We start from the raw sequence: 14,768 nt of genomic DNA, 5'->3' as shown, positions 1-14,768 counted from the left end.
TTTATCAGGGTGTTTTTAAGTCTTGGGCCCTTTTTAATCATAAAAGGTGCCCACAGTCTTTCTCTCTGTACTGGTTGTTGAGAGAACCTTTGATCTACAGAGCAAGGCTGGACATCAGCAGCAGTGGTACCCCAGGCCTGATGGGGGCGCTGCTGAAAGCACGAGTCCTGTGCCTGCAGCAGCTGGTGGACGCAGTGGGGCCGACGCTGAGCGACGCCCCGGCCCTGGGCTCTCTGCTGGGGCTGCACTCCGTCCGGATGGCGAGGAGGCTCCTGGAGCTGTGGAACCAGAGGCTGACTGAGGAGGAAAGGAGCCACCTCACAGACTACAGCCAGAAAGATGTGGAGCCGGACCCTGCAGACCCCTTCCCCGAGATCTACCTGAGCCCAGGACTAGGGGAACTCACCGGCCCCCTGCTCGCCACAACACGCCCCGAAGCGCTGACATTGCACGAAGCAGACAAGAAGACTCTGTATTTTAACTGCGTGAAGAGCATAAACCGGTCCGGACTGTGCGACAGGCTCCCCACTGTGTGGTCCAACAGACTGGGACAAAATGGACCGGGCCCACAGTGGAGGATTTTATACAAACCTCCCCTCAAGAAACGGACTGCCGACCTCCAGTGGAGAATTTTACACGGTGCTGTCGCCTCCAACGCTTTTATTTCTGTTATTAATCCCACTGTTCTGAGCAAATGCCCCTTCTGTGACCTCCGAGAGACTATTTATCATGTTTTTACAGAGTGCAAGAGACTTACGAGTTTCTTCTCTCTTTTAACATCGGTTTTTAGTCTTTTTAATGTGGTTTTTACTGAAAAGATTTTTATCATGGGAGCTGCCTACAAAAAAGCAGAAAAAGAAAAATGGCAGCTCCTCAACTATCTTTCAGGGGAAGCCAAAATGGCCATTTATCTAAGCAGGAAGGCCAGAGTGAAGGACGGAGAGGGGCAGGAGGCCAGAGCAGTGTGGCTGGTGAACATCAGGGCCAGGCTCTGGCTAGAGTTCCGCTTTTATAAACACATTGGGGACGTAGACACTTTTAAACAACGCTGGTGTTTTAAAAATGTTGTGTGCTCAGTGGAAAATAATGAATTGGTGTTTGCTCCCGTTTTTATGGCATGAAATATAATTTTGCTTTTGTTTGTTTTGTTTTGTTGTTGCTTTGTCTTGTTTTTTTTAACAAAGGAAGGAAATCTGTGACCTTTTTTTAACACATTGACAAAGTTGTTGAAATATGTAAAATAAATTGTTTTTCTAAAAAATCAAAAAAAATCTCCCTCTCTCTCCCTCTCTCTCTCTCTCTCTCTCTCTCTCTCTCTCTCTCTCTCGCTCTCTCTCTCTATCACACACACAACAGCTCTGCTTTCCAGTCGGTCTCCTTCCTTCACACCGCTCTGCCACAGTCTAGCCTGGCTGTCATCCTTCCTGTTTTATACCAATAATGTTCACCGCACTGAAGTCACTCATTGAACCGAACAACTGCCAAAACAACACCGTAGCCCTGGACATTAAATTGTTATATCAAGCGCACAGGCGACTCATGGCACGCAGCTTGGATGAGAAGCGTCTCCAAAAGCGGGCTTTGGGCAGCTCCAAAATGCACATGTTGCATTCAGGGGCGGGGTCAGGTTGAGGCACTGGGGACCTTTGCCTGTAATCTGTTGGCGTTGGGGGCGTGTCCGCAGAGAAAGGGGCGTGTTCGCCCCAGTGCAGAGTATCTCCGCTCTCCGTGCCATTCATTTGTATCTTATATTGCACCGGCTCATAGGTGAGCAAAAGGGGGATCTGCCAGTCGGTCACTCATCGCATCGAGGAGAACAGAAGTAAAATTGGACGGGCATCGTCAGAATCATCCGTCTCGCACGCGAACCCAGACGAGAGTCATAAAGACCAGCTGTAGCTTTATTGGCGCAAGACGCGCAGAGACAGCAGAGGACCGACCCCACTTGGACCTGACAGTTCACCTCCATTCATCTGCACTACCTTCGGCTTAACATGGAGCGCGCAATCCCCGATTTCTCCGGCACCTGGGAGATGAAGAGCTCTGAAAACTTCGAGGAACTTTTGAAAAAGTTGGGTAGGTTGATCAAATATATATGCGAATTTTTAAACGTCGGCGAATGCGGCAGCTTGGCCCATGTGTTTTTCTGCGGGAGAGTGGTCTCTAATGAAGCTTTTATTTCGGTGCATAACGAGATCAGATGTGACAGTTTGTGTCGGCTCAAGCTTCCTCAGCACAATTATAGGTCAAATCTTCATCCGCGCCTCATGGATGATCACCCCCTCGACCGCATCGGTGGGGGGTCTTTGTCATTCTGAGGAACCCAAAACTCGGTGCTTGGCCTCCAGCCAGCATCACCACTCTCCCTCTCCTCCCCCCTTTGGCCTCCAAACACAATAGAGACAAACGGCGGCACATCTGTCTGTGCTGTAGCCGCAGATTGTGTGTGTGTGTGTGTGTGTGTGTGTGTGTGTATATGTGTGTGTGTGTGTGTGTGTGTGAGACCACCGTTATGACACGATACAGTGCAAGACAACCAAATTATGAATTATGATATGACACCTGCTGCTGAGGTTTACACAATTTTTTTCACATCACTTCTATTTATGAACGATGGAGATGTGTTAGTGCATGTGTGTGTGTGCGTGCGTGCGTGCTCGCCCACAACGTCGGAGCCGTCTGTCGTTAAAAGCCAATTCCCATGACATGACTTGCCGGTGCACACCTGAAATACATATCATCACATCGGCTGACACAGGGCGATGACACACACACACACACACACACACACACACACACACACACACACACACACACACACACACACACACACACACACACACAGTCTAAACAGGGTTATTGAAATAACTAAAGTATGGCAGTATTTTTCCAACGGCCAGGAATGTGAATTCAAATTTCTCAGTGACAATGAACAACCAATCGGGCGTTAATATACATGTTCATGTACGCCTCCCTTTACATGGAAGGAGAGAGAGAGAGAGGAGGGGGGATCCCAGGATATGGCTGCATGCACTACAGGTTTATTTGTGCGTGTAGTGTGTAGTTGGGTCTGTGAATGTGTGAGGTTTCTTCATATACTTGTGCACAAAAGTTAGAGGAACTTTAACAGGAATGCAGGTTAAAAGCCGCTCTGTGACACCGCCGTGGCTCATACTCAAAAAATAAATAAAACCATCACTGCATTAGTCATTCCTTTGGCATGGATGTCGGAGAGAGGGCCGCCCTTTGGTTTCATTGGGGATTAAAGCGCAGCTGGATGCAGCCTGTCAGCACCCTCCATCTTCCCTTCCTTTCCTCACTCCTGCTCTCTTCTCCCCTCTTCCCTCATCTCCCCCCGTGTCCCAAATGCTTCCTCTGCCCTCTGCTCTTTGACCTCTGACTCTGACCTTGTGACTATCTGCGTGTCCTCATGTGGTCCGTGTGAATTTAAGCATTTTGCTCGCAGGATTGCGAAAGTCTGTTTGGGTCATTTATATCTTTTAACAACTAATGGTTTTTCTAAAAGCTTCCCAAACGGGCCTCTGGCTGGGACTTTACTCCTTTCTTCAGTCTGTGTAAACATGCGCCTTGTGACGGTGACGTTCTCATTCTCCAGCATTTCTGGAGCAAAATAAGGTTATTTTATTTTTGTGTTTAGCCCAACTTCAAGTTCACTCCGCTTTTAGGTCAACATCATTCTGTGTCTTGCAAAGGGATGCAAATGTAATTTTTGCTTATTTTTTGTTTTTTAATGCAGTAGTAGAAACTGGGAACAGAATTGGTCCACATTCTGTCTCTATATTGATTGACTAAAACCCATTAAAAACAAACATAACCACATTAAATAAAATGTGCAATGTCACAGTGTAAAATACTCCATCTTAAGATGAAACTATACAATAATTAAAATAATAGTTAATTAAAACATGAGTTATTAATTATTAAAAGAACATGTCTGTATTTTAGACAATGAACTGTTGAAGGGTTTTATACGTTGTATTGCTATTCTTTTTATTTATTTTTAGTTTTTTGTATCTATTACAATGTGTGTCTGCTTTGTACTGTATTATGGATCCCTCTGGGTCTGAAATAAAAAAATAAATAAAAAAAATACATACAGTTTATATATAAACTTTCTTACTTTCAATCCGATTACCTCTCCTAGAAAATCAGATATATCAAATACGTTAATAAGACACAGACGCCTGCCCATTGTAATACCAAAAATAATCAAAATAATCTATCCATAATAATAACAATGCACATAAATACTGAGTTGTGTGTGGCATCCAGATGCGTGCTGGATGACTGTGCATTTCAGCAGTTGTATATATTTACCCCTGGTGACAGGTGGGAATGTGCGAGAGGTGAGAAGTGCGAAACCCAACTCGACGACAGATACACGCCGGACGACGTACACAAACTTCGCCTCACACTTGGACAGAGATCTTCACACACACAGACCACTGCCCCGTGTCTGTCTGACTCCCTCCTCCCCTCCCTCCCCTTCCCTCCCTCCCTCCCTCCCTCCCACCACACCGGTCTGCTCCTGGTTCCCTCTCTTTTCTTTCCCCCTGGGGCTGCATAATTAGTTTCACTGCAGCACACAATGGCAACCCGAGTGTGTGAACTGTCTTTGGTTACACAAAGGATAATAATGCAGATTACAGTTGAAAATCCCCCCCGATTGGTCCGAGTGTTTGATTCTGTGTGTGTGCAAAGATGACCAAGTCCGATGAGAATGCAGATGTGCTGCGTATGACCTCATTCTTTCCTCTGTCATCATTATTGGATGGAGCTGTGCACAGGCTTCTCCTTTTACCCCGAGTGTGCTTCAACACCGCAACACTTAACCACACACACAGACACACACAAGGCCTAGAGCCCGTTGTGCATCATTTGTTAGTAATACGTTTAGTATTTCTTGCTTCTGAGGGCTGGATCCTATAAACCAAACAGTGGCACAGAAAAATATCTGCCTCAATGCATTTGTGTGCTGCTTGCATGAGAATTTCCCTTCAAAGTATCGACACCAGTTTGTGCAACGGCGAGTGAGTGTTTACTTGTGTGCAAATCTCAAAAAAGTTTTGTCATGTTGTCCCTGTCTTCTCCAGCTGTGAACAAGATGCTGCGTTTAATTGCCGTGAAGGCCGCTTCCAAGCCTCTGGTGGAGATCACGCAGGACGGAGAGACGCTGTCCATCAAAACCTCCACCACAGTCCGCACCACCCACATCACTTTCACTGTGGGGCAGGAGTTCAACGAGGCCACTGTGGACGGACGTCCCTGCACGGTGCACGCGCACACATATGCACATAATAAATGGGTGTTTGGGGAGGGAACTGCCCAGATTACATCAATCTGTTTGATTTGGCTTTTCATCATATTTTGACTGATAGCATATCTCTACTCCTCCCTTAGTCCCTGAAGGCCCATCATGCTACATTATGCTCCTTCACACTCTTTACGACCCCATTCAGCTTCCTCTCTTCCCACCGTTCCCCCTTTCTCGCCCTTCCCTGCCCCCTGTCCCTCCCTTATTCCTCCGCGTTGGTTTCCCCCGTTTCCCATACGTGGCCTCTGTTTGGCCGTCTCCAAAGCAAACACGCGCAGGCGGCCAGCGCTCCGCTTTAGTGGCAATGAGCGCATCACAAGTTATCACCTCTCGGCGATCGCGCTGCTCCACCGCTGTTGTTTTCTCCCTCTTATCGGATACTCTCTTGTGACACCACATCCAGCCGGTACATCCAACTAAGTATTTTCTATCCCTCTGTTGTCAGAGTTTTCCACGTTGGGAAACCGACAGCAAGATCACTTGTGAGCAGACTCTGCCGAAAGGAGAAGGGCCTAAGACGTCCTGGACCCGAGAGATCACCAATGACGGCAAACTGATCCTGGTAAGCCACAAAAAAGATCCACTAAACCAGGGTTTAGATCTAGAGATCCTTTGCTGTACATTTTCAAGTACAGTAATTCTTTTGGACACTTGGTGAATTAATAAAACTCAATTTTATCTTCTTAAGAGCAAAGTAACACACCCGATACCACAGTTAAAAAAATGTATTTAGCAATGTAAACATTATGTAACATAGTAAAGGAATAATTGGTTATGCAATACCCTGTCCACCATGTATAAAACCTTTCTAAGTGTAGCTTAGTTTTATCTATTTCAATAAATAATACCCAAACTAAACGGTAAAATCACAGGAATATTGGTATTGCTAATACCACGATTGTATCTTGCGTTTCCCACTTAATAGTTGCAGGATATTTTTCACTATGCGACTCTTTTTATGTTTTTACAGTTATGCAGACATTTCTTTCTGGTATATTTTACAATTGCGCAACAAGACTACGCTGAAAATCACAGGCTATGATCTGAAGTATTGCCTTTTGAGTAGATAATTACATTATTGAGCTCTGACCACCATGATGTAAATATACTGAAAGAAGATTTTGTTGGAATAACAAATGCACGCACAATCATCAGCTGAACAAAACACAAGCTTGTGGGCAGACAGCATCCGACCTGATCAGAACAGAATAAAAACAATAATTATCATCTAAAGCCTAAAATCTATTTTCTTAAGTTAGGCTGACTTAGAAACGCAAAACAAAGCGACCAAAACATAATTATTATAAGACATGTTTCAGTAATTCTACCGGAATAATCAGAATCAGGCCCATAGAGCAGTGCCAGCAGGCTGCATGCTGTATTTAAGGGGCAGAACTACCATTGTTTAAATAAGCAACTTTCCGTAAATGTTTGTTCAAACCAGTTTGTTGAGATTACGTTGGTCTCAACTGGTGGATATGTGATGAAAAAACAACTCAATTCGCAGGTGAAGAAAGAATCATAAATGACTTGAAATGCTTTTAACAACATTTACCGTGTCGGTATCTAACATCCACATTCTCCTCTCTTTTCAGACCATGGCAGCGGATGATGTGATATGCACCAGAGTCTACGAGCGACAATGAACGAGAGCACTTCTCCCCATTTTCGTCCTTCCGCCCACCCTCCGTGTCCTGCGTCACCACGTGCATCTCTTCACCCCCCTTTTTGTTATGGCAGCACTCGGAGATCGCAGTTCCTAGTTTAATTCCGTCGTCTCTGTTGCATGGCTGTGTGTCGGCTCCTCAGTGGTCCTTTCGAACATGAAACATGTGCGTTGGATCCGATGAGTGAGCGCTTCATTGTGTGGTGCGGCAGGAGAAGTGTGTGACTATATCTGTAGACGTGTAAACCAATCTTTGAGCAGGTCAGTTCTGATGTGCACCTCCTCTCTGCTCCTTTAGCCCACAACTCTAACCTTTTCTATCTCACGACAACGTTTATATTTATTACTACACTAGAAGTCTGCTACAGTACCGCTCACGTTTTTACTTTGTGTCTCTTTTATATGAATATGTGACCATAGGAAACAACACGTTCTGTGGGGAGATAATAAAGCACGATATTAACTCAGCCTGACGTCGACTCCTGGTCCTCCTACTAAAGACTATCAGGTTCATAAAAGCACTTAACAGTGCACGCGTTGTATATTTTGTGAGTGCAGTTGTGGAACATGTGCACATTAGACGGCTCCATCTTATTTTAGGCTTTCTGTCAGCTGTCGGCAACTAGAATAACCTGTCTGTCCCCTCCCTCTCGGTCTGCCTCGCTCGCTCTCAGTCTCCCCATCCGTCCCATTCGTCTCCCTCTGTCAATCATCTCTCCGCCACATGCCCTCATTATTCCCCCTGCAAAGCACCACGGCTGAATACTTTTTCCGTGTGACTTTTTCTTTCCCTGTCTGCTCACGTTTATCTCACATTTCATCGTGAAAGCCCCTGTGGCATGTGAGGCAACCTGCAGAAAGCCAGCTGTGGGAATGACACTATGGGACGCTGTACAGTTGATTTCCGTTTAACTTGCCACTTCGTTAAATTCGGTTCATATTTCTCCGAAAAGTCTTTAAAAGCTCCTTGACTCAAAATAGTAGTTTGACATTAAGGAAAATACGCCATTTGCTTTCTTAAGGCCACTAAGCTGCTCTAATGGAGATTTCGTCAGAGATTTTACAGCCAGCAGGCGGTTAGCTTAGCTTAGCTTAACAACTACAAAAAAATTAATCTGGCACCTCTGAGAATAACTGAAAAAAAAGACAATTCACTGTTTTACAAAAGGCGATGTGCCGGACTATTTCTTGGCCTGACCGTCCCGAAGTCTTTGTTTTTCAAATGTGTGTTCACCGAGTTCACGAGAAGAGTTGAGAATGTTTTTCTGTGTGGAGGGGAGGGGAGTTCATTTTTCGGGTTGATGGATGTTGGGTTCATTTATTGTAATCTTAGTTGTGTAGGTTGATGTGTGAGGAAAATGTTGATATAGCCTCATTGTTTTCCTCCTTTGCGTTCCCTGAATTACATTTGCAGCTTGCTAAATATTTAGCCTCGGGGGACTCTCAGCTTTATGGTGAGCTAAGCTAACTGGCTGCTGGCTCTCATTCACCGAAATGACCACATAGGTTGAGAATGTTATCAATCTCCTCGTCTAACTCTGAGCAAGAAAAGCATTTCCCAAAATCTTCCTAATTTATGGGACATCTGTTGTTATGGCAACCAAAGTGGATAAAACAAATACTTGTAAACTTGTGGGTCAGACAGTGAACTACCTGAACAATCGCTTTAATGATCAGTGGGCGTGTCTACGATGGCAGGAAATGCCAATTAGATTACAGGGTACAACGGATTGACAGCAGATGTGCTTAACAAGGGGCGGGCTGTTAAGGGAAATGAAAAAGGGGCTGGGGAGAAAGATGGATGACCCCAAGTTCATACACACACACACACACACACACACACACACACACACACACACACACACACACACACACACACAAATGTACGTACATTGTCATAGAACAAGAAAGAAAATAGATTTCTGAGGGAGGAATGTTGTTATACTTAAACTTCTCTTTAACAAATTATTTCTTTATCTCTTCTTTTTATTTCACTTTTTGCCCTGCGGCTGTGTGTAGTTACAGTGTGACCCCAATAAAGTCCCCTTCTCTTCCCCCCGCCCTAATAAAAGGGGCAAATAACTACCCCTCCTTCACTGTTTATTACCCCCTGGGGCAGTAAAAGGCAGCTGTCCGGCCTCCTTCAAAACGCCGGACCCCTGTAAAAAAAAAAAAACACACGTACACACACATTGACATACCAAACTAAAAACACACATTCTGGGAACTCTTCACACATACCATCAAACACTCTGTACACTGCAGTGGCTCACCCTGAAGGGTGGACAGACACCCTTGTGTCTGCCTGGTGCACAAAACCTGCAAAACCCCCTGAAAAGACTGAGAATCAAAAAAAAAAAATACCCCGCACATCATCTCTGCTGATGACATCCCGAATGCATCGTTACCCCTGCAGATTGTTGGCTGTGCAGAAAAATGTAACAAAGAACAGAAGACGGTTTGGCAACATCGGGACAAACATACTTGACTCCACACTCTCTCACTGTAAATCAAGAAATAAACAGAGACACTCTGCAGAAAGAGCAAAAACAGATGCATGCATGAAATAAAAAACACCTGTTTCCTGAGTGAGTTCACAGAATTCACTTTATTGTGTTTAACAAGCTAACCGTAGTAACTATTGAAGTACATTTCAACCGTGTTAGATCAGGTTAGTTTAGGTACCGCAGGGCCCAGACTGAGTCGGGTTACAGTTTGATGGATGACTTGAGAGCAGGGAGTGTGTGTACTTGTCTGCATACTTGAGGGCATGTCACTAAAAGCCAGGACAGTTGATTTGTGATCTGGTTGAAGCAATTACCGCCACGCGGGTCTGCCACGGTCTAGCTTAGAGAGTGAGGGAGGGAGACGACTCGTAGAAGAATTCCCCGCGGGTGAGAGCGTGATGGGGAGCGAGAGGCACACGTCTTAGAGACGGTCTTCACGCACATAAATTCATAGATATATAGAATGCATGCGACAGTGTGATGACAGGTGATTGTCATTAACTGCACTCACGTGCTGCGGTGTCTCCGTCCAAGGTATTGATTTACACGCACCCGCCAGGCTGGACGAACTGATACACACGGCCAACAGGCGCACGCGCCCTGGTAAGTGCACCCGTCATCTTTGGCAAACGCAATTAGACCACCCAGGAACGTTTGAGGCCACTTGTAAAACATTGGTCAAGAATAGTCGGCAGCCCCGAGGGCATACCGCACACACACACACACACACACACAGGGAAGATGCCTACACACAGGACGCACAGGATACTCAACCTAAACTAACCCCAAAGCGCTTTTCTGTCTTGTCTGGGCAGAGAATGCTTCTATTAGGGGAAATAAAATTAAAGAGGAGCGGAACGGAGAAACCAGGAGCTGTTGAGTCACTGACTGAAGGAGCGCTGAGGAGGAAGGCGTGTACTTTGCTCAGAAATCTGCAGATGTACTGGGATCTCAGTGGATAACTTCCCCAATGTGCATCATCATCATCATCATCATCCTGCTGCTGCTCCTCCGCTTAGTGTGGGACAATGGTCTCACAGTATACCAGGCTGAATGAAGCCTTTGTAGAGATGGAGAATGCAATATTAAATCTGATTACAGACTCTGGATGGACACAGGGAGATGATGGAAATATGGAAGACTGTTTAAAGCCAGAATAAGCTAAAGAGATTTGTGTAAGTTAAAGAGAGAACTGTTACACAAGGGGACATTATTTCTAGTTATAAATACTATAAGTACAGGGGAAGTCAAAAATAGTGCATCGAAAGTGGATGGAGTGAACTTTTGAACCCAGTTGGGTAGAGGTGCAAGACAAAAGCATTATCAATGACAAATTACTAAATACAATCTGTTGGAGTTCAACACAAGTTAAAGGTCGTCAAGAGGATTACATTACATGAATATGTTTCTATTCTATTAACACCTGAGTGTCAAAAACCCGAACATTTTCGGCATCATAACAGTAAACTTTATGGCAGTACACCTGTATTGCATTTTTTTTTAATTGTACCGGTGTACTTGATCTCCGCAGTAGCTGCCATATTTGTTTGCACCAACACATCCTGCTTTTTTTCCTGATGCAACCATTGAATTTTTAAGATGATGCAGTATTCAGTATCTCTGCTTCGTCTTGACAGTGCACCCAAATGGGATTGTTGAATGACTTTTATCAAAAGAACATGGCGAGTAAAATGCTGCTGCAGCAGCCTCTGCTCTTCTGATTTCCAGCAACATGTTGGAACAACAAGTTTTTCCACAACAAACCCAGTAGCACAGCTCCGCGGGGCGGAGCCTCGCTTTGAGCGCACAACGTTGTCGTGCCGAAACAGGCCTTCCCCAAACTACCGCCCCAAACTATTCACAGTCATTAACCATCTAAGTTGAAAAGAGAACCGGAAGAGAGGCACCCAGGAGGAACACACGCTACATGTGTCCATTCCACCACGGGCGTTTTGTTTTGTCAACGTGAACTCTACACAGCTCCTGTGCTTTTGTGACAGATTATTTACAGTGTATTCAACACAATAAGCTTTAAAGGGATCCGCGAGAGCATTCAGGGAGTCAAAGAGAAGGTTCAATGAGGGAGAGCATGAAAGGAAAGCTAATACTTGGAGTCACATCAGTGGTAAGAGCCTGCATTTGTATTACTTCATACATGAGGTGCGGTTTAACACGTTCTCTTTCTTTTCCTCGCGCCATCTATTTCCTCTTTCTACAAGTTCCAGACCGATGCCCAGCCAACACACACCGGTCAAATCAACCGAGTTGTGCCGCGGTGTCGCTTGATTGGTGGCAGAGGACCATCGTTTGGTGAAGGAAGCTGTGAAGAAACGCAGCCACGTTAGCTGCTGCCCACCACTAGAAGCGCTGCACGCTGACAGAAGATCATCACGGTAACCACGGGCGTGACGTGTTGTCACGGCGGCTGCAAAGGCGGGAGCAGGAGGGACGTTGCAGGAGCACGTGGTGGCCGGTCTGCTAACACTGCGCTGCCACTACCGTCCGTCTCCTCCACAAATCACAGCTACTGTACTGCACTGATGATATGTAACACATGTGTGCTATGTGCTCTACTGCCCGTCCATCCATCCGTCCATCCATGCAGCCAGGCTCCATGTCTGACATTGACTCACTGATCACCCGACAGGCAAAATATCCCACGGACGTGCCAGCAAAAGTAGTACGCACAGACATTCCTTCTGCTCCTCGTCCTGAAATGTGCATTCGCTGTGAAAGAGAGAACTCGGCGGACTGAGCATTAGACGTCAATTCAATGTTTGAATCCGGCTGTCGTCTGTGATTTGGCTCACACGAAGAGTAGATTTTCACGTGGTGCTTTTCCAGAAAAAACACATCCGGTATATAATTAAATCATAGATCTGGACTAAAATGCTTTAGAACTTCATATTTCCTTTTAAAAGTCAGTGTGGAAAACCCAAAACATTAAGACAAGTCTCAATCAATGTTAAATTCCTGAGGTAACACAGAAAAAAACGAGTGCCCTTTACATCTGTATCCAATATTCACTCTACTGTGCAGTATGTAAAAGCTGTAAAAGTTATGTCCTCCCTGTTGATTGAAATGGTCTCGTTACAGCGGCGTGACTCTTCAAAGTTAGATTTTATGACGTTAATGTGTGCCCCCGCATAACTCTCATTGGTCTGAAACTGTGTGTGTGTGTGTGTTTTGACTCTGACTCCGCTTCTGTGCAGGGATCTGTGTTTGTGTTCAGTGAAGTCTGTATAATTAGGAGCAAAGGCATCTGTATTAACATGCTGCTGCCAGTCTGCATCACTATGCTGCCAGAGGAGTTACAGCAACAGCAGGGGCCCCAAAAAAAAAGAAACCCAAAGTGTGCGTGTTGTTTTGGTGATATGAGTCAAGAACCAGGACAACTAAGATCCAAGAGGAAGAGGAAGGTGGAGATGAAGAGGAGGGAGAAGTGATGGCAACGGTGATGGCGACCAAATGGCGTCAGTTAGGCAGTAACTGTAAGAGCAACGAAGGAGAGACAGAGGTCAATTATCCAATAATCATTATCTTCCCAACCACAGGGTTCATAAATCAAAAGCCAATGAAGCTCTTCTTATTTCGCCATGTGTTAGCCACCAAACCCATTGCACTCTTTACCCCAGTCCAGGCAGAAATCCATCACCACGTGATGAGTCTCGAGCGGGGGAGCTGATTTGCAAGGGACAGAAATAGACACTCAGCAACATTACTAAGAATTTGAGACGTGGAATCCGGCACGATATAAATCAGTCGTCAGCTGATCATCACGACGATCAGTGGACTGGCCTTGCGATCAGCTTTAAAAAAAAAACGAAAAGAAGGAAAACCTACCATTACTGAAAGGCACAGCATGGAGCTGCTGAGAGGTTCAGACAGGCTCGGGAGGAGCAATAGTTGAGAAGGAGCGGCACCGAGTGGCGACGTGTGCAAATTGTTTTAACAGTATTTAAAAGCAGCACATCTAATGAGATCTGCTGTTTTGTTAGATTACATTCTGTGGTTGGACATCGTTTCTTGGTGCCGAAAATTCTAAAATCCCCAAAGTTTACAGAAAACCTTGCAGCATCAAACACATGAAGTCCAGCTAAACACCTGCAAACTAGTGGCAGAACGTGTAAAAATGTTTTTAATGATAGAGAGTGGACGGGGAAGCTGCTCTCTAAACCACTATTAAAATAACTTTTTTGCCCACACTTTTTTAACTTTAATCACTTTAATAAAGACCTATTCGCATTTATATTTACCAAGATTGAGTAAGTTGCTGAACAAACATAGTACCAGTACAAATGAATGCAATTCACAAATTTACAAGTTCAAGCCTGTAAAATTTCAAGTGTGTCGACTAAACAAAAGTGAAAATTTTAGCTGGAATAAGAATTTTTACCAATGAACCTGAGAAATCTCACAGCATGGCTTCCATTGGCTAGATGCATACTTTAGTCGACGTTGTACGTCATGGACATTAATGATGTAAAAGCGAGCTCACCCAAAAAATGTACTTTTCCTGGTGACTTAAGAGTTAGGAGTGTTGATAGCAGGAGTGAGTAAATACATCAATTGTTTTGAGGGAGAGGCCATCATTTCTATTAACTGTCCAAACAAATTACCAGCTTAAAGCAATAATAATTAAATTACAGTACTGCTTATTTAAAACAATCACCATGTTCTATATCTCATTCAAATAGATCACAATTGCTTCTATGTGTGCGCCGCCTTCCAACCACATACCATAAGGTCCCATTATACCAATCTTTTTTTGTCTTGTCCCTTCTTCCTCATATTCTTCTTCTCCAATGTCAACACCAAGCTCACATGGAAATGATTGAGGTTTCCCCTTGCACAGCTACTGGGTCTGGGCTAAACTCAAGCAGCATACTCAAGTAAAACATTGAGATACTTGTACTTGTACACCTCCGTGTTTCCATCTCCTGCAAAATGATATCTCTGCTCCTTTCCACCACATTTAGCATAACTGTACTTTTGTGTTTTGTTTTACTTGCAGCACTAACTGTGGGGACCTGAGAGTGGCGCTAAAGACCTTTACAAGAACGATCTGCGGAGGGGTCAGTATATCAGATGCAATTCCTTCTCCATGTTGACATGATTTACTTTTATTGACTTTAGTTTGACCGCAGTTCTAGTTAAAATAGGACCTTTAAGATGCCGGTTGACTCGCCTGTTGACTTGTATGCCTTTCTTTGACTATAGTCAAAGAAAGGCATAGAAATAAGATTCATGTATGAGCTTC

The 14,768-nt window shown here is 44.7% G+C and overlaps 1 protein-coding gene and 1 long non-coding RNA gene across 2 annotated transcripts; both read left to right on the top strand.

The window, feature by feature from the left end:
- Nucleotides 1-1,546: 1,546 nt before the first annotated feature.
- Nucleotides 1,547-7,468, top strand: crabp2a (cellular retinoic acid binding protein 2, a). The gene is made up of 4 exons (XM_040166108.2): nt 1,547-2,076; nt 5,115-5,293; nt 5,781-5,897; nt 6,931-7,468. Exons 1-4 carry the CDS (start codon nt 1,995-1,997, stop codon nt 6,979-6,981), a joined length of 429 nt encoding a protein of 142 aa, XP_040022042.1. The 5' UTR covers nt 1,547-1,994; the 3' UTR covers nt 6,982-7,468.
- A 3,925-nt stretch (nt 7,469-11,393) lies between these two features.
- Nucleotides 11,394-13,087, top strand: LOC144389560 (uncharacterized). The gene is made up of 2 exons (XR_013453684.1): nt 11,394-11,633; nt 11,728-13,087. It is a non-coding gene; the product is annotated as an uncharacterized LOC144389560 (long non-coding RNA).
- Nucleotides 13,088-14,768: the final 1,681 nt, after the last annotated feature.

This window comes from Gasterosteus aculeatus, chromosome 20 (assembly GCF_964276395.1).
Source record: "Gasterosteus aculeatus chromosome 20, fGasAcu3.hap1.1, whole genome shotgun sequence".
Taxonomy (NCBI): domain Eukaryota; kingdom Metazoa; phylum Chordata; class Actinopteri; order Perciformes; family Gasterosteidae; genus Gasterosteus; species Gasterosteus aculeatus.
This window is presented reverse-complemented; position numbering and strand designations above follow the sequence as displayed.